Source organism: Ctenopharyngodon idella, chromosome 11, assembly GCF_019924925.1.
Source record: "Ctenopharyngodon idella isolate HZGC_01 chromosome 11, HZGC01, whole genome shotgun sequence".
Taxonomy (NCBI): Eukaryota; Metazoa; Chordata; class Actinopteri; order Cypriniformes; family Xenocyprididae; genus Ctenopharyngodon; species Ctenopharyngodon idella.
Window position 1 is genome coordinate 10760313 of NC_067230.1, and position 24639 is coordinate 10784951.

Consider the following 24639-nt stretch of genomic DNA (forward strand, 5'->3'; position numbering starts at 1 on the left):
AATAACTTTTACCACCCTGATTTTATTTTACAATATTATATATTTACAATATAATCAACCCACATAATCCTTCTTGCCAATGAAAACTGGAACAAACCAAAAGATAATTTAAATGAGCACTGTGGTGTTTCTATGACAACATATAATATCACTAATAGGAATATAAAACCAGCAGTGGGAACTAATCTGAAATAGATATTTGAGGTGCTCTGCAGGCTTCTTACCACTGAGGAAATAAAGAGAATTTAAACAAAAGGAAGATTTAGATTAAACAGAACTGAAATAGTTATGTAACAGATTAGTTTGCTAACAGCTAACAGACAAAGCAGTATATCTTAAGCAAACAGCCTCAAACAGGCTCAGGAATATTTGATAGGAAATCCCAATTGCAGATGTCCAACTTTAGCATTACCATTAGCAAAAAATAATCCAGTGTGCATGATATAATAAATCATACTACATGAATACACAACAGGTTGCATAGAATTTGGATTAGCAAGAATCTTTTGAATCTTTGAAGGAGTCACAAAAACAAATGTTGGAGTCCTGCTGCAAATATTAAATGAAAAAAATACATGTGTAACCACACTGACATATGCTGAGTAAATCAAACTGTTTTGGACCAGAAGTGATTGCAATTTGCAACTCACCAACAGTAACAGATGGACACTTAGCAGGAGAGCTTCTAAACACCTCAAAATCACAGCTTCAGGAGACCTTTCTAAGAAACTAAAAACCTTTGGAAACAGCTAACATCTTGCACAAAGATATATAACCTGCTGTAAAGAGCATAACATGGACCTCAGGATGAAGAACACTAGGATTTTTTAAGAGGGGCTTAATGGACCTCTCAATTACCAGACCACATCATCTAAACATCTTCTGCATAACCAAATGTAAAACTGTTTGTATAATTTGTTCAAAATTTTCATTCAATCTTTTGGAGCTTGTACTGTATATTCATGACCTACAAAAATTACCATTCTAAAACAAAAAGTCCATATACGTTATGACCTTGGCAGCACAGAAAGCTGGTTGGTTATATTTTGGGTTTGGTCATTATTTAGTAGGAACGTGGCCCATTTTTGCTATCTTCTGTTTGGCTGAAGGGCCTGGCAGAGCTGCCAGACTGATCCTGATGGTCAATGGACTGGTAGGCATCTCTGTTTCGAGTTATTGTTGGGATACCTGAAAGTAAAAGATAAGATCAGAAAAATTCTGAATTACAGGACCTGTGCATACTTAACAGCAGTCTCTAAAACATTCTAAAAATCATACTTTCACATTGTACGAATTCATATGAAATCGCCACCTTGTAAAATAGTTTTGTTTCTGTGAGATCAAGTTGAATATTCAGACAAAGACATGAGTTAATTGGGTAACACTTTATCAGATATCCCACCTCTCCCGGAAGTTCCAGGAGGCTCACGCATGATAGCGACTCCCTGATGCCTGCAATTATTATATCCCGAAAAAATAGAGCAAGCGAAAGAGAAGTAACTTGATCAAAATGTGGTCATCCAAGACGCATTACAGTTTACACCTGGTACTAGCATGCCTTTCTAACTAAACCCATGTTACGTGGCTTAATATAATATAATATAATATAATATAATATAATATAATATAATATAATATAATATAATATAATATATAATGCATATGGCACACAAAATGGGAAACACTTAGGGAGTTTCGAAATTGTCATCTAATTGGTTGGATTCTACAGGAATCATGTTCTTTAACGGTCCACCTGGAAACAAAGCCATCATGAGCCAAACCCCCTCATGGAAGAGAAAAGCTGTTGTGTTTACAGTATTTATTTATAAAGCACATTTAAAAACAACCAAAGCTGACCAAAGTGCTGTACAGAAAAAAATAAAACAACAGCAGACTGCAGAACAAGGAGGGGTTGCACCTGGGACGAGGTTGCACGTGTCGCTCCACCCCATACCTAGTCTGATTGGCTCGATCATCTTTCATAGACATACATGATAGGAAATGTGTTCGTAGTCGGTGTAGGATGGAGTATATGTCATTCAAATCTATATGAACTGGAAAAGCTGTGCAGTTTCACAAAGCCAGTACCTCGCAGCGTCCCTGAAATTATTGTGTTACGCTGGTCTTTAGGCTAACACACGAACAACCCCACAACATTTAAACAAAAATGTATTGGTTGATTATCCGTAGCAGGACGGTCAGGTCTTCAGGTAGAAGAGTGAATTATGAATTAAATGACTCATGAAATGTGATTATGTCATATCACCATAGTACGAGAAAGCAAATGACAGTAATCTGCAAAACCATACACTAATTCTCAGCCTTCGACTCAGTTTTCAATTTCATAAAACACTTTTTGCAAAACACAACACACAATTCTCTATGTAATACACAAAAATCTAACAGCAAGTATTTTGATTTCCTTTTTCAAACACAACCATTTTATCTGTCCAACTACACATGGTTGATGTATTTATTTTCTTTCGCACTGTGTAATACTGTATTCACAACCACAAATGTCTACAATAAAAAAATAAATAGTTGTAATATAATAGTTGTAATATAATACAGTTTTTTTCAACTGCTTACACACAAAATCTTTACTTGTCACACAATTTCTGAAACCTGATACTCGAACAGCAGAACCACACACCAAATTTGCAAAACCATATACTAATTCTCGGCCTTCGACTCAGTTTTCAATTTCATAAAACACTTTTTGCAAAGCACAACACACTATTCTCTATGTAACCCACAAAAATCTAACAGGAAGTATCTTGAGTTCCTTTTTCAAACACAACCAATCAAAATGCCAAACTAATTCATCAGTGCCTCACACTAACTCCTCACATGTGCAAACACTCATTGCTTTACTCAACACCAGCTGATCATGGCTTTAGAATAGGCCTATAAATAGGCCAAAGGTCAAGTTATAGGTTTTTAACTTATAACTTTTCTGTTGTTTACTTGCTTCCATATTCATCATTTCTAAACCCTATTGAGGAATTTTTCTCCACATGGTGTTGGAAAGTCCATGATTGTTGTCCCTAAGTCAACATAACACTTCTCCAGGCAATGGAGGAGGCATGTGGAGACACTGACGCTGCCTCCATCCAAGGTTGGATACGCAAGAGAGAACATAGCATGTGACGTGGATGAAGTATTGTGGCCGGACCCAGCCAGGAGGAGAGATGGAGCCTAGATACACCCAACCATCTCGCCCGCCAACAAACTCACACACAAAACACACATGTTGGGTTTCCATGTTCTATGAGGACATTCCATAGGCGTAATGGTTCCCTTTCATGGGAACTTCGAGCTGTGTCGAGACGCATTGGGAATGCTCCTGCGTGATTGCGTCATGAAGCACTTGTGAAATCGAACCAGTGGCGTGACGGAATGTCAGAGGCAGGTGACGTCACAGACCAGGAAACTATAAAGCATACCCAGAACAAAGAATGCCAGCTTCTGTGTCTTCAGCAAGCGCTCTGTGTTTTCGTGTGTCTTATGTATATATATATATATATATATATATAAAAGACACTATAATGGCGAGCAAACAGCAGTTCATTAAGTATGTTCATCCCTGCCCTCGTTTTATTACGGGTGGGGATACACACGAGATGTGTGTTGTTCCCGAGGGAGCTGTCTGTGTGCATTGCAAAAAGCTGTCCTTAAACTCCGTTCTCGCCGGGTGCTCTTTGATGATAAGGAGGGCGCCTTGGCCAGTGTTCCCCGTGGATCGGGTCCCGCTTCTGCTAAGGCAGAGCGGCGGCTTCATTCGTGGGGTTTACAAATGGATCTGACAGAGGGGTTAGAGACGGGCCCAGCCCTTTCTCTGCCCTCACCTGACAGACCCAGTGTCTCTCGTCTGGTGGTGGAAGCACGCGCTGCGGTTTCTTCCCCTTCCCCTTCTCCCAGCCTTCCAAAGATTTCTTTCCCGCTGCTCTCAACCCCCCGAGGCTGCTGGGCGGGAGCAGCCTCGGTCGTCAACCAGCTCCTCAGCGCACCGAGCGCAACAAAAGCAGAGTGTCGCCACCCGTGCTCCCCCGCAAAAGGCTTGGGGACAGGGATAGGCGACATAGCCTAAGCCTTCTCAGGATAAGGCAGATCTGAGGACTGTCATCATCGCCAGGAAGGCTTTGATTTGGTTGTTCCCGAGTCGAATGCTCAAAAAACACCAGAGGCCAGTCTCGAGAGACTGGTTCCCTTAGTAGAATTTCTGGCAGAATGGAAACTTCTTCCAAATATTTCTCAATGGGTACTGCTTATAATAGAAAATTGTTACAGAATTCAGCTCGGGTCTGACCCGCCCCAGTTCAACGGGGTCCTCCCTACGGTGGTGGACCCCAAGCAGTCTCTGGTATTGGAACAGGAAGTTCTGACGCTCTTGGAAAAAGGAGCTATAGAAAGGGTTCCTCCTCCCAGCAAGCTGTCAGGGTTTTACAGCTGTTACTTCATTGTTCCAAAGAAGGATGGAGGGTTGCGTCCGATTCCAGGTTTACGCGTATTAAATCGCTCTGTTCAGAAGCTCAAGTTCAAGATGTTTACACTCAAACAGATCATCCCACAGATCAGGTCTGAGGACTGGTTTGTGATAATAGATCTGAAAGACGCTTACTTTCATGTATCCATCCATCCTCAGCACAGGAAGTTCCTCAGATTTGCTTTCGGGGTCGAAGCTTATCAATACCGGGTTCTTACTTTCGGCCTAGCACTTTCACCCCGCACCTTTACAAAATGCGTGGATGCAGCTCTGGCTCCTTTGAGACTCTAGGGCATTTGCATATTAAATTACATCGATGATTGGTTGATTTTAGCTCAATCCGGGTGCATGGCAGTTCAACATCGAGATGTCATTCTGTCTCACATGAGAAGGTTAGGGCTGAGACTCAATGCCAAGAAGAGTGTGCTTCTTCCAGCTCAAACTACCAGCTATCTAGGGGTAGTCTGGGATTCAACTACGATGCAGGAACATCTATCTCCTGCTCGTGTGAATTCCATTCTCTCAGCCGTGAATGGGTGAAACTAGGCCAGTCACTCACTGTAAAACAGTTTCAGAGACTGTTGGGTCTAATGGCAGCTGCGTCCAATGTGATACCTTTTGGCCTGCTGCACATGAGATCCTTACAGTGGTGGCTCAAGACCAAGGGGTTTTCTCTGGGGGGAAATCCGTTTCGCATTATCAAGGTCATGTAGCGATGCCTTCGTGCCATAGTCATGTGGAAAAAGTTCCTGTCCCTAGGGTCTGTGTTGGGAGCTCCTTGTCGTCGCATAATGCTAACGATGGATGCATCCCTCACAGCTGGGGGGCAATCATGAGTGGTTGCTCGGCTCAGGGTCTCTGGGAGGTGGTGGAGCTCCTATGGAAAAACTTCAGTCAAGCAGAAGTCGACCTATTTGCTTCGAAAGAAACGTCTCATTGCCCAATGTGGTTCTCTCTCACACATCCAGCCCCTCTGGGTCTGGATGCCATGGTACAGACATGGCCGAGGCTACGTCTGTACGCATTTCCCCCAATTGCTCTGCTCCCAGGAGTTTTGGAGAGGGTTCGCCGGGACAGGGTCCTTCTCATATTGGTAGCCCCGTTCTGGCCAACCCGAGTTTGGTTTGCGGACCTTGTGTCTCTTCTCGACAGCTCTCCTCTGGAGATCCCTGTCAGACAGGACCTCCTGTCTCAAGCGGGTGGCACAATACTTCACCCCCACCCGAAGTTTGGGAAACTGTGGGCCTTGGCTCTGAGGGGGCTAGGCTCATAGAATCCGGTCTCTCAACCATACTCCACTCCAGAGCTCCCTCCACGAGGAAGTTGTATGCTTATAAATGGAAGTTGTTTTCTACCTGGTGTAGACAACGTCAGTTGGATCCTGTCCATTGTCCTGTCAGCTTACTGCTGCAGTTTCTCCAAGAGAAGTTCTCAGAAGGTTTGTCTCCTTCCACCTTAAAAGTTTATGTAGCGGCTATATCCGCCTATCATGCTCCTTTGGGTGACTCTTCTGTGGGAAGAGACCCCCTAGTCATACACTTTCTTCATGGTACTCTGAGGCTTAGGCCTTCTCTACGTACAAGGACTCCAGCCTGGGACCTGACTATCCTTTTGGAGGGGTTAGCATCTGCTCCCTTTGAACCTCTGCAGGAGGTTTCGGAAAAGTTCCTTACTTTAAAAACTATCTTCCTGCTAGCTATTTCATCTCTCAAGAGAACTGGAGATCTTCAAGCACTTTCGGTTGCTCCTTCATGTTTGGAATTTGCGCCTGGTATGTTTAAGGCTTTTCTTCATCCTAGACCTGGTTACATACCTAAGGTCCCCACCAACGTCCCAGGGCCGATTGTACTGCAGGCCTTTTGTCCTCCTCCATCAGGAAAAACTGCTTTGCCCGGTTAGGGCACTAGACACATATGTCCACAAAGCTGCCCTGTGGCGTAAAACCGAACAACTTTTCATTTGTTTCGGGTCTCCTAAGAAGGGAGGCCCTGCGTCTAAGCAGAGAATGAGCAAGTGGGTGGTCGAGACTATCTCACTTGCTTACAAATCTACCGGACAGCCCTCTTTTTTGGCTGTCAGGGCACACTCTACTAGGGGAATGGCTGCCTCAAAGGCTTTAATCTCGGGGGTTCCCTCCATGATATATGTGATGCGGCTGGGTGGTCCTCTCAGCATACGTTCATCAGGTTCTATAACCTTGACTTAGGCTCCACTCCGGGGTCTGCTGTGCTCTCGTCATAAGCTAACAGACAGGCACTTGGCATTATTGCGTAGTTGGGATAGGGTTCCCAATGTGTCTCGACGCAGCTCGAAGTTCCATGAAAGAGAACGTCTCGGGTTACGTATGTAACCCTGGTTCCCTGAATAGGGAATGAGACGCTGCGTCGCCTTGCCATACTCCCTGCGTGCCTGTGAGCGCATTGCTTCAGCCGATCAGAAGCTGGCGTTCTTTGTTCTGGGTATGCTTTATAGTTTCCTGGTCTGTGACGTCACCCGCCTCTGACGCTCCGTCACGCTATTGGTTCAATTTCACAAGTGCTTCATGACGCAATCATGCAAGAGCATTCCCAATGCGTCTCGATGCAGCGTTGCGTTCCCTATTCAGGGAACCAGGGTTACATACATACATGTCCCCACAAAGTCAAAATGCACTGGCATTACTATACTTGTGAGGACATTTGGTCCCCTACCAGGACACACATACACACATTCCTTTGAAATATTCACCTTTTGCAAAATTATGCAAAATTAAAAAAAAATTTTTTTTGGTTGCTAGTTTTTTTTTTTTTTTTTTCCAACTACACATGGTTGATGTATTTATTTTCTTACGTACTGTGCAATACTGTATTTAGAACCACAAATGCTTATGGTTTAAATTAAAATAAAATAAAAAAATAAATAATTTGTTTTCAATCTTTCTTTCCTGTTTACTGTGAATTTTTCAAAATCTCTCTGCCAATTACTTTCAATCTTGTACAGAAATGTACACAGGAGCTCATGAAAGAAGAGCATTAGGTTTTGAATAACTGTGTGTATATGATATATCCAAAAATAGAATATTATGGCAAAGGTGTTTGCAAAGACAAATGTTTGCTTTTGAGATGTGTTTGTGATATTTTGAATGCAGTGCTTCGTAGATGTGAGGCATTTTGCATTTTGTGTGTGTAATTCTTGGATTTGTGTGTAAAGTTTTTAAAAAAAGAGGCAAAGTTTTGAAAATGTGTGTAAGCAGTTGAAAAAAAACTGTAAATAATCGTGTTTACCATGATTTTTTCAACATCTCTCTGCCAATTATTTTCATTCTTGTACAGAAATGTACAAAGGAGCTCATGAAAGAAGAGCTTTAGGTTTTGAATAACTGTGTGTATATGATATATCCAAAAAATAGATTATTATGGCAAAGGTGTTTGCAATGTAAGACAGATGTTTGCTTTTGAGATGTGTTTGTGATATCTTGAATGCAGTGTTTCATTTTGCAAGAGATGTGAGGCATTTTGGATTTTGTGTGTGTAATTCTTGGATTTGTGTGTAAAGTTTTGAAGAAAAAAAAGAGGTAAAGTTTTGAAAATGTGTGTAAGCAGTTGTAAAAAGATGTATCAGTATCAGTTTAATTTTAATAACATGGCAAGACACACTTATAGTTACAGAAGGTGTTACTGGTTTTTATAAGGCATGTTGGGTGCAGTAGGCACCCAATAACTTTCCTTGTTATTTTAAAGTGAAGAAATCGAGATCTTCTCAAAGACCTGATAGTGATGTCCATTTCGTGAGCAAATCTTTTGAGATGATTCTTTTCAATCAAATGGTTCACAAATAACATTTAGCGGTTCATTTCTGAAATTGACTGATCCAGAAAGTTAAATTTGCAGATAAGATAAGGTCTATCTTGTGTCACATTAGAAACCTCATCATTACTTTTACTGGGAAAATATTTTATTAGTGTCTCTGTACTGTAACTTACATGTTACAGTACATGGTTTGTGTACACATTCCACCATGAATAAACCTTTCATAATTAATTTATCTTGCCATTGCGGGATGTAGGCTAATGTTATATTGTATGTGCATTATAGTGAAGACAACTCCGAACATATTTCCTATCATGTATGCCTATGAAATATGACCAAGCCAATCAGAGTAAGTATGTAGCCTTGCCCCATTCTACAGGCTGCAGCCAGATCCTTCTCACATTTTCATGCCCCTAAACATGATGTGGAACAAAAAAAACTGTAATTGGTTGCTTTACGTGTTGGTCAGATGTCGGTCAGATGTCATCTTGGGCAGTCCTGACAATGCACTGGAGTCCAGACCTTCTGCCGTCAGTCTGAAGGTCTGGCTACACAAGACTATGTCATCTAACTCTCATTATAGTATTATAGTATAGTATAATATAGTATATAGTATAGTTTTTCTCGATTACTTGAACACTATAACCAGGCTTTAGAACTAAAATTTCAAAACCATAACGCCATTTATCAAAAAGCACACCCATTTCCCTAAACTATAAACACTATTCCCCTTTTTGTCACATGAATCAGATTTGTTGAACTGTCACTGCAAAACTCTACAAACAAATCCCTTCATTTCTCATTGCCTACACCATGTTGTCATTTAGAAAGCACTAACATTAAATATTGTTCACTCAAGTCAGCATAGCTTGAGCTCAATTAGCAAACAGTTACCCACTTGGAAACACTAAGAGTCAAAATTTATCACACACCAATCAGAACCTTCAATAGAGAGATAAAAGAGCCCAAGTCAGTTCATTCAGTTCTGGAACAATGGATCCAGAGAGATGTGATTGAAAAGGTCGAGGACACCAGGAAAGAGGAGGAGGAGGAGGAGGAGGAAGAGGATGAGCAAGAACAGTAAAGAGTGGAGGAAGAAGTGAAGGAGGAGGAAGAGGAGGAGGATGAGGATGAGGGGCAAGGAGAGAAGGAGTCTCAGATGAAATTCGTGCCACTAATTGACCATGTCCTTGTCCATTGTATGACTATGAGGGAGGCTGGGCAAAGATTTCAGCCAAACTTAAGTTGCTTCACCATCGCCTCGATCATAAGAACCTTCAGGGAGGAAAACAGGTAGGTGTACCTCAGTGTACATACTACAGAAAAATACTACAGAAAAAACAAATGTAATTTTTACATGAAAAAGTTAGTTCAGGCAAGAATTAAAAAAACTAAGTAAATTCTAGTAGTATTCAATTTAAGCTTGTAGAAATTAAAGCTTAAATATCAACATTATAAAAATTAAGTAAAACTACTCAACTTTTCTGATACTGGTGTTCCTATCATGCACTGGGCCTTGAATAATTAATAAGGTTGATTTTTTGCTGTTTTCCAGCTGTATTTACACTGTTTTATCATTGCTTTTGTGGTTATGTTTAGTAGCTTGCCATTTTGTGACATTTGGAGTTCATTTTCTACTGAAAATGGCACATTCACACTCAAAAACGATCCACAATGTTACCGTCATTGTGTATTGTGTACCAAGTATTGAGGTCTCTTGTGTTCAGATGCTTTGTTACTCCTAATATGTAGATATGGTGTTTTATATTGTTTGAGTAAAATGTATTACAAAAGAAACTTCAACTAAGTAAAAATTACTCAACCTTTTACTGGCCAAGTTAAAATTATTTCTTTTCTTTGTTAATATTTACTTAACTTAGTTAAGTAGAATAACTTAATTCCATATTAAAAAAATTACTTAAAAAATATGTGTGCAAAAACTTGCGAAAGAAAAATTAAGTAAATTTTATTTAATGTTTTTTACAGTGTAGGGCACATAGACGATGAAATGGAAGAAGCCCGACTAGACATTTCAGTTGATGCGTGCCAGGGGTGGATCAGGCATGCAAGACGATTTTCCCCCCGCTGCCTGGCTAGGGCCAGTATAGCCTGTGATGTTGATGAGATTCTCTGGCCTGTCCCAGACCAAAGATGTGATGCTAGGGCAGAATATTTTTTGTTGTTGTTTGGTGTATTGTACTGTACAGTACATTAAGGAATAAAAAATTTGCAAATGTATACATGTGTTCATCATGTGAAAAGTTCCTTGAGGGGGAGAACCACAAGCAACATAACTTATTACTGGTTTTTGTTTTTGGTTTTTGTAGTATTGTTTTGAATTTATCTCACTAGTGTGTAAGACTATGTTGTAGTGTGTGTGTTTTTAGGGCTTGTGTGTCATGTCTGAGGCCAAAGTTTGGTTTTTCAGCAAGAGTGAATGGTTTTGAGTGTAGAGCTTCATTTTGACCTGAAAATAGGATGTTTGGGGAATTGGGTTAGAAGTTATGGGTTCGTGTTTACTGTTTTGAGAATATGAGGCATAGTTTCAAGAAATGTGTTTAAGCAATCGAGAAAAACTGTAATATCTGATAACACTTTATTTTGATGCTCCCCCAACAGACATTCTACTGAGTCTGACTATAAGTAACTTTGCAACTACAACTCAACTTGTGTCAACTTATTCTACTCACCCAAACTCTAACACCTAACCCTAATCTACTAATAAATGTTAGTTGACATGTAGTTGCAAAGTTACTTATAGTTAGTACAATTTCTAAAGTGGACCATCGAAATAAACTGTAACCCTGCAGCTTATGTGATTTACACATGTAGCACTAGAGCAATATGCCATCCTAATCTTCTTTATTCAGCCCGAAGATTCCCTTATGACAGACTCACTGAAGAAATCCCATTGCATATCAACAGAATACCAATTAGGAGATGGCCACTTACTTTTTCACTGCATTGTGGGCAATTCAGGCAAAGCAAAAAACAAAAACATCATTAAAGAAAAAAGGATCAATTTGCTATTGCATCCATTTATTAAAACACTACCTAAGAAATCCTATGTCGATAAATAATTTAAGATAACACAATTCCCTTATATTGTGCAATAAAAACTCAGGAAAATATTGACTGCTTACAGTGCAGTACATCAGCACTTTATGTGACCATTCAAGCAGAAAATACTACCAACAGCTAGATGATAAAGCCTTGTGTTAAACATGGTGTGGTTTATAATGATCTTCTTGGAGGTTTCAAATTTTACAGGCACAAAGACACAGAACCAGACCCTCAACCAACACAATACAAATGTTGTTTACGTCATTTTGGATATTCAATGTGGAAGTATGACAATATAAAAACATATTAAAAACTTTAATGTTAGGTGCTATTAATCGTAATTAAGTACAGAGAAATGTGCGATTAATTCTTTTTTTTTTTTTTTAATCTATTGACAGCATTAATAATTATATTTATAATAACTTCAATTATAACATTAAAAAAGAATAATAACAACATGAATTTGTTTCTCAGTCTTTTTTTTATTTTTATTTTTTTTTATTTTATTTATCCCAATAAAAATGTTTAATATATTAATAGTAGGCTAATTTTGTAAAATGCTGTAAAATGTGGCAACCTGCAATTGATACGTTAAACAGCTATTTCTACCTGATCTTACCCTAAAATTTAGTTTTGTTGGTGTAACCTAATATATTTAGGTTGATTCAGAAATTTAAATAAAACCAATTAATTCAGATGTTACCACATGAAGCACAATTTTTAGGTTACCATTTTTTCAGTGTAACATGACCAACTGAATACTACTTGTCTATTCTTGGTAACATTCTGTTATTGGATAATTTCACTCATGGATTACTGAATGACTGAATTTTTACAATCAGTAACTGGAAATATTTCCTTTTGCACAATGCTGTATTCTACTTGCTACTGTACAAATACAAGACAACTATATCGGCCATAAAAATGACTGAGTGCACCTTTAACTTTACTTTTACATCTTTTACCATGTGCTGGATTCCTCACTGTTTAATGATAGTTAAACACTTAATAGAATAGTAGAAAAGTTAATGAACAAATAAAGCACATTAAGAAATGAATTTTAATCAAAATATTTTATCAATCCATTTTCTAAGGTCCTTTTCCTATGTAGAGTCACAGGATGCATGGAGCCTATCCCAGTGTCTTGGGCATCCTGGATGCGTGGTTAGTCCATCGCAGCAAATATTTCATATTAAACCATTATATATTTATAAACCTTTTGTGTACTGCTGTATTAAAATCTTGACACAGCAGTGTTTTCTGTATTAAAATCTTGACACAATTGATTATTTTTCTGAAACCTCAAGTATACACACACACACACACAGAAAGAGAGAGAAAGAGAAAGAGTAAAAGAATGTCATGAACATCAAGCAAAAGGAAAGCACAAAGAATGAAATACTTGCAGGAGATAATCAAATGCAGGGATATTAACAGGAACTAGTAATATGAAGTGCTGCAAAACATAAATACCAAGACATAATTTGAAGAAGAGCAAGGAGTCCACAACAATTCACTACAGCAGCTCAGAGATGAAAACTTCCTGTTTTAGAGGAAGCTGTACAGGACTGCAGGAGGAAAAGGAGCGAAGGTTCAGTAGCGACGGCCGAGCAATGTGCTATCAGCACTGTCTGTGGTGCAGCGACTGTCCACGGATGTTTCCAGGTCTGAGAGACAAAGACAGATACAGCGAGACAGCAAGCAGGATAGTGAATAAAGACAGGAAGTCACAGAGAGAGCATGAAGAACAGGAACAAAAACAACAAAGAAAGATGAATAATGAACATGAAAAACAGGCCTGAATCTAGAACTGAAATAATTAATGTGTCTTAAAGTAAAGGAATTATTTAGGAACTCATTTACTGTATATAATATGTTCTGTATACAATAATCCCCAGTTGACAGTACATCATTGTGTTTATTATACACTATAACTACTTACAAATAAACAGATGTAGATTAAATATTGATTTCGAGAGACAGAGGGCAGTTATTCCGTTCTTTCTTCGCAACAAATAAATGCAACCTAGGCAAACTGAAAAGGGAGCAGGTGGAATTAACAATTTGGGAAAAGGAAATGTTTATATTCCAAAGAGGATTTTATTAGACAATTTTTTTGCCTGAAGATCAAATGTAAATGTAAAATGTAAATGTAAATTTTGGGTTTGATTACCAGGGAACACAAACTGTCCAACTTTGATATCCTGAGGTCTTTAAAGGGGCAATATTCCAATGTTTTGTAACATTTTATTTTTTCACTAAAGTTTACTTATGATTATGACTACAATGTCAAGGTATCTCACACAAAAAACATCTAGTTTTCCATTTTCCATTTCTGCCTTCTCGCTGACCTTCAGAATTAAACAGGATGTTTTTGTCACTACACTCTTAAGTCTTAAATATGTAAATGACCTGTGTTATGATTATTCATATTTTAATTTTCTTTAAAATATGGGCATGATGATTCTGAATGGCTTAGATTTTGATGCTTTGCTCGACATTTCGTTTTCTGTGTGGACAAAAAAAAAAAAAATAAAAAAAAAAAAAAATAAAGCCTACTGTATCACATTTGATACACAATTTTCTAAGGCCAATAAAATTATCATCATGACCAAAACTTTACTAAAGACTGTAGTACATAATCTTCTACATGCTTTCTATCATATGATTGAAAGTTTATATTGTAATATTGAAAAAAACATTCCCCTTCATGTGTCTTTTTAATCATGTTAAAATGTGAGTATCAAATAAAATACATAAGGCTTTTGAGGATCATTTATTTGTACATCTCTCAATCATCATTATACTGCATTGCATTATATGTTTTGCAACAAATAATAAAAAAATTGTTACACTATGGGCCTTATTTTAATGATCTAATCTGAAGCTTAGGGCGTGTCTGAATCCTCTTTTGCTAGTTAAACGACAAAAAAATGGTCGGCGCATGGTCCAAAATGGTTGAACCTAGTCTCTTAATGAGTCATGGGTGTGTTTTTGGTGTAACATGCAATAAACCAAAAATAAAAAAATACTAAAAAAAAATAAAAAAATTGACTTTACACCAGGTTTTTGTTGGTCAATGGTGCAGTCATTTTCAGTTGCCTCAAAATAGCAATGCGCCAACAATGCGCCTGAACACACCTCTTTTTCAGACCAGCACGCCCATGGGACAGAACAGATGAGTACGAGTGCATTTGCTATTTAAACAACGTGGTGCTGGACGTGAAAATGATACTGTACTGCTTTGGGCTGAAATTAGCAAAAGCACTTGTGTTGTGCCTGGCGTCGCAATGTGCAGGGTGTACGATAGGGTCCTATATAATTGTTATAAGTATACAGTACTTACTCATTTGCAAACAGTTTTTTATAGTTAATTCATAGTTAATATATTGTAGTCTCTACATTATTAATATATTAATAGGCTTTATACACCGATCAGGCATAACATTATAACCACCTTCCTAATATTGTGTTGGTCCCCCTTTTGCAGCCCTGACCCATCAAGGTATGGACTCCACTAGACCCCTGAAGGTGTGCTGTGGTATCTGGCACCAAGATGTTAACAGCAGATCCTTTAAATCCTGTAAGTTGTGAGGTGGGGCCTCCATGGATCGGACTTGTTTGTTCAGCGCATCCCACAGATGCTCAATTGGATTAAGATCTGGGGAATTTGGAGGCCAAATCAACACCTCAAACTCGTTGTTGTGCTCCTCAAACCATTCCTGAACCATTTTTGCTTTGTGGCAGGGCACATTATCCTGCTGAAAGAGGCCACAGCCACCAGGGAATACCGTTTCCATGAAAGGGTGTGCATGGTCTGCAACAATGCTTAGGTAGGTGGTACGTGTCAAAGTAACATCCACATGGATGGCAGGACCTAAGGTTTCCCAGCAGAACAATACCCAAAGCATCACACTGCCTCCGCCGGCTTGCCTTCTTCCCATAGTGCATCCTGGTGCCATGTGTTCCCCAGATAAGCAATGCACACGAACCCGGCCATCCACGTGATGTAAAAGAAAACATGACTCATCAGACCAGGCCACCTTCTTCCATTGCTCCGTGGTCCAGTTCTGATGCTCATGTGCCCACTGTTGGCACGTTTGCCGGTGGACAGGGGTCAGCATGAGCACCCTGACTGGTCTGCTCTGAACCTGCATTAAATTCTTGAGCAATCTGAGCTACAGTTGCTCATCTGTTGGCCGCCCATGACCCTGTCGCCGGTTCAAAACTGCTCCTTCCCTGGACCACTTTTTATAGATACTGACCACTGCAGACAGGTCTACCTGTACCTCCCAGAATCAACTCCATACCACCTGGGAATGGAGTCTTCACTCTCCACAGAGCGGAACCTGTCACGAGAGTGCATCGGCTGTGTGATTGAGGTGGCTCGCAGCGGCTTCAGTCTGCTGAAGCTAGTAGGTGAGTTGTGACACACAACGGAAGTGGATGCCACCCAGGAGATTTATATATACCACTGTCGCTGTGTTGTCCATCCGGATCATTAAATGCTGGCCCTGAATCAACGGTCGAAACCTCCATAGGGCTAGTAGCATGGCCAACAACTCGAGGCAGTTGATGTGCCAGTGCAGTTTGGGCCCCGTCCAGGGTCCCAAGGCTGTGTACCTGTATATATACCTGTCTCTGAGGCATCTGTTGTGACAACAACACACCTGGACACTTGTTCTAGGGGAACTCCTGCCCAAAGAAATCAAGGTCTGAATAAACAGCAACAGATCGGTATGATGGTCACTTGATGTGTGCCATGGTGCCATGCCCATCTTGGGACTCAAGCCTGAAGCTAATGCTGAAGCGGTCTCATATGCATCAGCCCCAGCAGCTTGACCTTGGCAGAAGAAGCCATTAGACTCAGGAGCCTCTGAAAATACTTCATGGGTGCCACTGTTTTGTGCTTGTACAGTCTCAAGCAGTTCAGCACTGACTGTGCACAGTCTTGTGAAAGACGCGCTGTCATTGTGATCAAATCCACCTCCACACAGAGAAAAGAGATGCTCTGCACAGGGAAGAGCTTGCTCTTTTCCCAGTTGACTCGAAGTTCCAATCAGGCCAGGTGCTCGAGGACCAGGTTCCTGTGTGCACACAACTGGGCTAGGCCTCATCGACACTCATCACACTTACCTGCTGTGTGCAGACCTGTTGCAACAGAACATGGGGAGGCAACATGCTTGCGTCCACCTAGGCTCTGGTGAAAGTGCTTGATGTCTGGCCATAGTGAAAATTTGGGCCATGAACACATTGACTGTGTAAAATTCACTCCCTCCTCCACCAGGAATGAGGCTCACCCCAGCTGAGGTGAACAGGTCCGCAGCCTTTCCTTTCCTGGGTTACCTATCTCAGGAACGCTTTGACTCCTTGTGAGGGTTCTTAGTTGCCTGTCGATGGGCAGGCACTGACGGCCCAGGCTGTTGCTGTGGCGATGAGCAGGTGGAGCTTGGGCTCTCGGGGAAGACCCCTGCCAAGGCAAAATGTATTTGATTGCCTTGTCTGCTTCTTCACTGCCGAGAACTACTGCGCAAAGTCCTCGATAGTGTTGCTGAAAAGGCAACCTTGGGAGATTGGGGCATTGAGAAAGTGCGCTTTCTCTGTGTCCCGCATCTCCGCAAGGTAAAGCCACAGGTGCTGCTCTTGGACTACTAACATGGACATTGCCTGACCCAGGGCCTGCCTCATCACCTTAGTTGTCTGAAGGGCATAGTTGATAGCCAAACACAGTTCCTGCATTACTTCCGGGTAAGGACTACCTTCATTAAGATCTTTCAGTGCTTTGGCAGGATGGTCATCGCATGCAAGGCAGAGGCGGCCTGGCCAGCAGCATTGTAAGCCCCTCACCATGAGAAACAAAGTAAAGTTACGTGCTTTGGATGGGAGCCTCAGGAGATTCCGCCAAGTGGCGGCGTTTTATGGGCATAAATGCACCACAATCACATGCTCCACCTGGGGAACATCCAAGCACCCCCCATGCCGCCCCACCATCGAGGGTAATGAGGACGGAGGAGCCTGCAAAGCATGTTCTGCCAAAGAAAGGTGCCTTCCAGGACTTCAAGATCTCCTTATGTACTTCCGGGGAAAATGGAACCAGAGTGGAGCTCAGGTGAGCGTCACAGTCCCACCCCAGGAATCAATCGTTCAGCCCTGAGCACTCGGGACAGGGCGAAGGAGTCCACCCAAGTGAGCCCCGAATGAGAAATCCACCAAACTCATCCAGAAACTCGATCAGGGGGACCGAGCGTGCTGAGGAATGAGAGGCGCACGGGGACTGACCCGGCAGCAGGTCTCTCATATTAGCTCCCAGATCGCACTCTTCTTTCGCCACCGAGGTCTCGTGCCTGGAGGTAGAAGGACCAGGACAGGAAACAGGTGAGGAGGCTCTCGGCCTCTTGAAGAAGTATGAGAGTCGTGACCGTCTCAGTGGGCATGTTCTCGCAGTGAGAGCATGAACCATCCATGAATGCTGTTTCAGTATGGGCATGGCCAAAAAGTGCAGACAGCGATCATGCCCATAGAGAGAGAAATTGCCTGCATCCAGAAGAACACAGCCGGAATGGCATCTTTAAAAAGACACGATACGCTGCGCAGCTCTTTTAGAGGAATTTTCTATTTTGAAATGGAAATTGCCTCTTTTAGAATGCTGCTAATGCGCCCAGAGGCGCTCTCTGTTCAGAGAGACCGCTGATTTGTGCTGAGAATCTAACAGCAATCATTCTATGCAAAGGTCAATGGAAATTGCTTCTCGTAGTAATCAAGAGACGCTGGCTTAGGCTCTAAAGAATAAAGCTGAAGTGTGTGTGCATGCCAGCTGCCTTATATACCCGTATGGGGCTCTCAAGGGCAACCCCTAGTGTCGGTATTTCGACACAACATCAAAAGTGACCATCAGAAAGGGAACTATGTTTCTTAGTTTTTTCTAAACAGTTATGTACATTAGGCTTTTATGTTATTATCTAATGTTGTTAAAATAATGTTTATTGCATTTTTTATTGTTGTGTTTTACCATGATGGTGTTTAGTATTTGTATGAATGACACTGTGCACCTTCCCTATAGACAAGTATGCAGCCATCTTTAGGATTTTGTGTTTAAACTTCCGTTTTTGCGGTAGCTCTGTATGGCATAGCTGTCAAGTCAAGTCAAGTCAAGTCAAGTCACCTTTATTTATATAGCGCTTTTTACAATACAGATTGTTTCAAAGCAGCTTTAAAGTGATAACAGGAAAATTATGCAACAATGTTTGTTTCGGCTGTACAGTAGCTCTAGAAGAAAATAGTGTCATTGTCCAGCTTAAGTAAGTTCAGTGTTGATTCATTTCCATTGTAAAAATCATTAGTATTAATTTAGTTAATTTATCTATACAGCAGCTGTGGGGAAAACAGTGATGTCATCCAGCTCATAAAGCTCAGTTTAGTTCTTATACAATAGTGTCAATGCAGTCAGATCAATAACATTGTTAAATATTAACTGTACCCAACTAAGCAAGCCAGAGGGTCGACAATGGCAAGGAACCCAAACTCCATCAGGTGACCGAATGGAGAAAAAAACCTTGGGAGAAACCAGGCTCAGTCGGGGTTCAGTTCTCCTCTGGCCAACAAACGATTATGATTCAGGCAGCATCACAAGTCAGAAGTCAGACTGGGATCGGAGCCAAAATATTCAAAATACTTAATCTAGTTCCATCTGGTTGAAAATCTGTCAAAGAGTAATTAGCTGAAGTGGATTTACTTATTATAGAGTTAACGAAAGTTATCATGGGCAGTGTAATGTTTAAAGCAGATGTCATAATAAAGGTCAGTGGACCGGGAAGTTTTTAAAACGAGCAGTTCATTCATAAATTCGTAAGATCTTACCTTTATGTTGTGGAAATACAAACCAGAAGACAGAACACAACAAGCACAAATAAGGGCCAGGGCTACATAAAGTCTATTTTAGTATTTTCCTTCTCAGCTCGTGGAAAAGCTGCTTGTGACGAGCTTTGAATCATCATGTGACTTTCTCATCACCACCTGTTTTTGGTGGTTGTCAGTGTATTATAAAGCTACAAAACAGATATTAGTATAGGTTGTTATATTAAAATTAGGCTATATCAGTTAATGATTTTTTTTTTTTACTGTAAATTTAAATTAAATCTGTAAAAATAAAATGTCGCTACCGTGTTTGTTTTATGTTAAATTTCTGGCAACCATAGCTGCCAGGTTTTTACCTTAAATTCCATTGATTGTTTTTTACAGTGTTTAAATGTCATCTTAGTGTGACATCTTAGTGTGACAAATGACAAAAGGCTATTTATATGTATCTTATGCAAGTCATCTGCTATACTGTTACATTATAAGCTAGCAGAATGTGATCTTACTTTCTGTACAAAAAGCAGCTGCACCAAATTGCAAATTTGTGCTAATTTTATTTCCTCCTCAAGAATGAGCTCAACATTTTCATATTTCTTACTCTATGAGCTAAAAAAGCCTAATGTATCAAATAAGATACTTAACAAAAACACATATACAAGATTTTTTTTTTAAGATTTTGTCTAAAGGTTCAAAGGTTTTGTCTAAAAGGTTTTCTATACTCTTCCTGTCGTGTCAAGCTTTACATTGTTAATAACAGACCTAATGAAATAAATCTAATTTCGGTCCCACTTTATATTAAGTGGCCTTAACTACTATGTACTTACATTTAAATTAATCATTTGATACAATGCACTTATTGTGTACATACATGTTTTTACATTGTACTTATATTTTAAAAACACCTGCATGTAATTACATCTGTAATTAATTTCTGTAATTACATTTATAATTACACTGTTGACCCATCCCTTACACCTTACCCCTACCCTTAAACCTACCCATACCACCAAAGCTTTCCCTAACCTTACCCGTATCCCACCTCAATAGCAGCAAAAGTGTTTTGCAATTCAATATGAACCCAATAAGTACATTGCACTTATTTTTTGATGTAAGTACATTTAAGGCCACCTAATATAAAGTGGGACCTCTAAATCTATAGAAGTGGATTCAGACCTCATCAAAACAGCTAAGATCTGGGCTGCATTCAGCCCTGACAAAACCTTGCAAAACGTTTTTTAAACGGAAACAATGGTGCGTTGAACACCTTGTTCTGATGACGCAAGAGTTGCAACTATGGCAGCTGAGAAGGCCATTCTTTGTGTTCTTTTCGAAGAATTTTCAGAGCCTGATGAAGTCGGTATAAATACATGTTTAATACTGCAAAATACGCTCGATGTTACAGTCACTGCCCTTGCCGTCCAGAATAAAAGAGAACATCCCAATCCAGTGAAAGGATTTGTGGAACCTGTGGTTCCTAATTATTGTGATCCAACATTTGCCTTTATGTTTATGAAAGTTTATGAAAGTATCACTCCACAATACAATAGCAAAATATATAAGTATAGTATTTTTATGTTACATTAATCAGTGTCTAGCACACTTTCCTAAGGAAAGGATATGGACCAGAAGACATTGCAATTACTAAATGATATTTAGACAGACTTAAAGAAGTTCCAGATCTATACTTGTGCTCTTATTATTTAAGTTATTTTGCCATTAATGTAAATAAACATGTGCAAACAATATACTTGCTCTTGTGAATTTATTTTGATGTTAATTACATTTACGAGCTGTTTCTTTAATACTGCGTGGTTTATATGCATGTTGATGCTGATTGGGCTGACATTTTTGACACACCCACCAAACAAGAGAAAACGTATCTCAAACCCGTTGCACACCGTTTCCAGGAAACATGTCGTTCAACCCGGAAACCGTAGGAAAACGTTGCGCACTGGTTTGAGCTTGAATGTGCCCCAAGGTTCATAAAGATCTTACAGTGAGGAATCAGTCAAAACTGGCCTAATCCCTTTAGGCCCACGCACTGTTCTTCAAAGACCAGTCAAGCTGTCTGTCTCTTTTCTTTTCTGTGGGCCACTCTGTCAGGCATGTGTCTTGTGACTAGCTGTAAAACTCAATTACCCACACCTCTTTTTACTCATTTTGCCATTTTCAGTGAAATACTCTGCTTGTGCTCCACAGTCAGTGTCCACAGACACACAGAATGCTTAAAACAGGCTCAATAATGCTTTAAACAAACCAGAGCAAACAATGCTGACATTTTAACTTCATGGAAATACTTTCACATGCACCACAAAGCACTCTGGACCAAAATTAATCAGTCACCCATTACTCTTTATCCTTTGGGCCTTTAGTCACCAACTTACCAAAGTTGATGTTGTATTCGCCACCCCGCTCACGGTACATCTGGTAGACAAAGAAACAGGAAACAGGTTTGAGCACCAGGCTCAGGATGGCCATGCCTGCACTAAATCGGAACAAATCCGGCAGGTTTGCAGGCGTCACATAGCACAGACCAAAATGAACAATGTCAGTCAAGATGGTCGCTGCCAACCCGATCAAAAACTGAATGAAGCAGAGCAGAGATCAAACATTAGCATGACAATTATAATATATACAAACACATTAGAAAATAAAATAACAAGTAGTAGTCTCAGCATGCTCAACGACCATCTTGTAAGCACTTATCTAACTGGCTGGCTTTAGACAACTTTCAGGAGAAAGGCACAGAGATTTTTTATACCACACAGAACACTAAATTAATTCAAAAAAATTCAAACTAAGTTAAAATCATCACATTTTTCACATTGCACTTCATTTAATGTATTCCAGATAAACTCATCCCTAAATGCCATACAAAAACAAGACAAACTGTAAATGCTCGCTTGTCAGCCAGATGCTCTTTTCATGTCTAAGAAGGCAGTTTTTGGCCAGAATGAGCTGCATTGTGGTACAGACCTTATGGTCAAAAGTCTCAAAAATACTAAAAAAAAATCACACCTACCAATAATACAGCATCTATGGAGTCTCTCTGTGCTATGGCCCACACTCCCACTGCAAGAACACTACCGTTCCCTAACACATAAGACGTAGGAAGCCAGGGATACAAGCATGCCCTGCATATAAACACACATTCAAACATTAAAACTAATATTTTAATTAGGGCTGTCAATTTTTACTTAATTTAGTATGGTTCATTGCTGGGAAGATTACTTACATGCAAATGATTACATATTGAAAATTGTAGTACATAATCTGTTACATTACGCATTTTAGGTAATATAATCTGACTACTTTTAGATTACTTTTGACCTTACTTTTAGTTGTGTACTATAGTGATATAACAGTACAAAGAGAAAAAAAAAGTGTGTTGAAAAGTTGTGCATTAAACATTACATTACGTCAGGGTTTCCCCAACTGGGGTTTGTAAAGCTGATGAAAAGGTAATAATTAATTAAACCATAAAATGTAAACTTTCAAAATAAAGACAATCAAAATAAAACAAAAAACATGAACTATTTTATTTGTCATGCTGTGTGGCCTCAAAACTGGAAGACTTTCTGAACACACATATACAATAGGCTGTTTTAGAAAGGACAATATAAAAGACAGAAAAGAAGAATTAGAACCAATAAATTTTGAATAATTTACTGCCATTTTGTGAATATTAAGTAATCATAAAATCAATAAAAATGTGAATGTGGTCTGATTATGAGTATTTAAAAAAAAATTTTTATTTTATTTTATTTTATTTTATTTTATTTTATTTTATTTTATTTTATTTTATTTTATTTTTAGTTTGAAGAAGAAATGTAGCCTATTTCCAGTTCTGCTGAGCTGAGAGCTGTATGATAAATAATCACTAACAGTGAAATTCCTCAGGTTAGTGATAAAAAACAGAAATGAGAAAGGCAAATGCACCACAACTCTCACCAGACTGTCAGTATCCAATGAACCAACACGATGGCCTGCAGAGAAAACACACACAGTCCAGCTCCTTAGATACAGGCCGTGGCTCAAAACCTAGTGAGCATTCAGTCATGGGCATTTTTGGGCTACATGCTGCACCTATGATCTCGGGCATCTCTAAAATACAAAATTTGTTACAGGCAATGCTTTTCTAAAAGAATCAAGATATGAACCCATACAAAAAGGACAATTCTGTGTCCCACTTTGTGTCTTTAAAACTCGAGTATAATTCATGCAGGTTTTACATTGTACTTATGTTTGAACCTGCATATAACCTACATATAAACTTGCATATAATTACATCTGTAATTAATTTCTGTAATTACGTCTATAATTATTGTTGACCCTACACCTACCCTTAAAAGAATGCTTAAACCTGACCATACCATAAAACTTGTCTATAACCTTACCCGTATCTCAGCAAAAGTGCAGCAAAAGTGTTGAAGACACTTGGTACAACATGAATACAATACGCATGTAGTACCAAAAAAAAGTTTTATGTTTTATTTTATTTTGTTTTATTTTTTACTTAAGTAAACAGACACCTAAATAGTGTGACCCAATTTGGTACAAAATAAAGAAAATAAATGTATTTACTACAGTTTCCATTAATAATTTGAATGGTTCCTAGTTGCCCCCTCCCCCCAAAAATGGCCTAAATGTGATAAAATTATGAAGGCCTCTGTATGATGAATACACAGAAAATGTTGTTTAGGTAAGCAGTTTAGGTTCTAAAACACAACCGTTGGCATAGAAATATCTGAGGAAATAATGTAAGACATAAAACTGACCAAAAGTTGCTTTAGACTTAAAAAGCTGCTGATTAATTATTTAATAACATTTCATTGATGTTTCCTGATTCATAAATATTTTTTTAAATAAAACAACAATGACCTCTTACTTTTGAACTTTAAGCTTTTGATGGATCATTTAGCAATGAATTCTTTTTTTATATCAATGTACTCACTATACAACATACATAAATGAAAAACAAATAAATTACCTTGAGATTTATGGCTGGTATTTCCATTGTTTCACTCTTTGCGATTAAATGTTTCTTCTGTAGTTTTCAGTATTTCACAAAGGAAGCATGAAACACTTTCATCATAACTGTGTAACAGAAGTTAGTCCAGCGCTTTGAAGTGACTGCAAACACAAACCATGTGACACCAGCCTGATCAGAGCCGTGTGACTACACCTCCCACTTCTGCTCATTACTCCATATGAGTGCAGAACTAGAGAACCTGTGTTTGTATGTGTATGTATTGATGTCACTGTAAATAATTGCTTTCATTTATACAGTGCATTTATACAAGTTTATTCAGACTTTCCGTAGACATAATGATTTTTAACCCTACCCCAAAACCTACCCATCACAGAAATAAACAAAACAAAACATAATTTGGCATATTTCACAAGTTCAAAGATTTCTGGTACTACTATCCTTGTAAGGACATTTTG

At 39.3% G+C, this 24639-nt stretch overlaps 1 protein-coding gene across 2 annotated transcripts; it reads right to left on the reverse strand.

Annotated features, from left to right (window-relative positions):
- Nucleotides 1–2: 2 nt before the first annotated feature.
- Nucleotides 3–24407, reverse strand: agtrap (angiotensin II receptor-associated protein). 2 transcript variants are annotated; one of them, XM_051911560.1, is made up of 5 exons: nt 24182–24406; nt 23143–23177; nt 22214–22325; nt 21576–21774; nt 3–1188 (listed from the first exon to the last, which is right to left on the reverse strand). In XM_051911560.1, the coding sequence occupies exons 1-5, from the start codon at nt 24206–24208 to the stop codon at nt 1064–1066; spliced, it is 498 nt and encodes a 165-aa protein (XP_051767520.1). In that variant the 5' UTR covers nt 24209–24406; the 3' UTR covers nt 3–1063. The 2 variants fall into 2 exon arrangements, with proteins under 2 accessions (XP_051767520.1, XP_051767521.1); XM_051911561.1 differs by lacking the exon at nt 3–1188 and adding an exon at nt 11295–13004 and having other exon boundaries at nt 24182–24407.
- Nucleotides 24408–24639: the final 232 nt, after the last annotated feature.

Excerpts from the sequence above, each read along its gene's own strand:
- agtrap (XM_051911560.1), bottom strand. The coding sequence starts at position 24,208 with ATGGAAATACCAGCCATAAATCTCAAG. Across the intron at positions 21,775-22,213 it reads CCATAGATGCTGTATTATTG|TTTTTGATCGGGTTGGCAGC; the intron begins GTAGGTGTGATT and ends TGCTTCATTCAG. Across the intron at positions 1,189-21,575 it reads CGAATACAACATCAACTTTG|GTATCCCAACAATAACTCGA; the intron begins GTAAGTTGGTGA and ends TTTTACTTTCAG.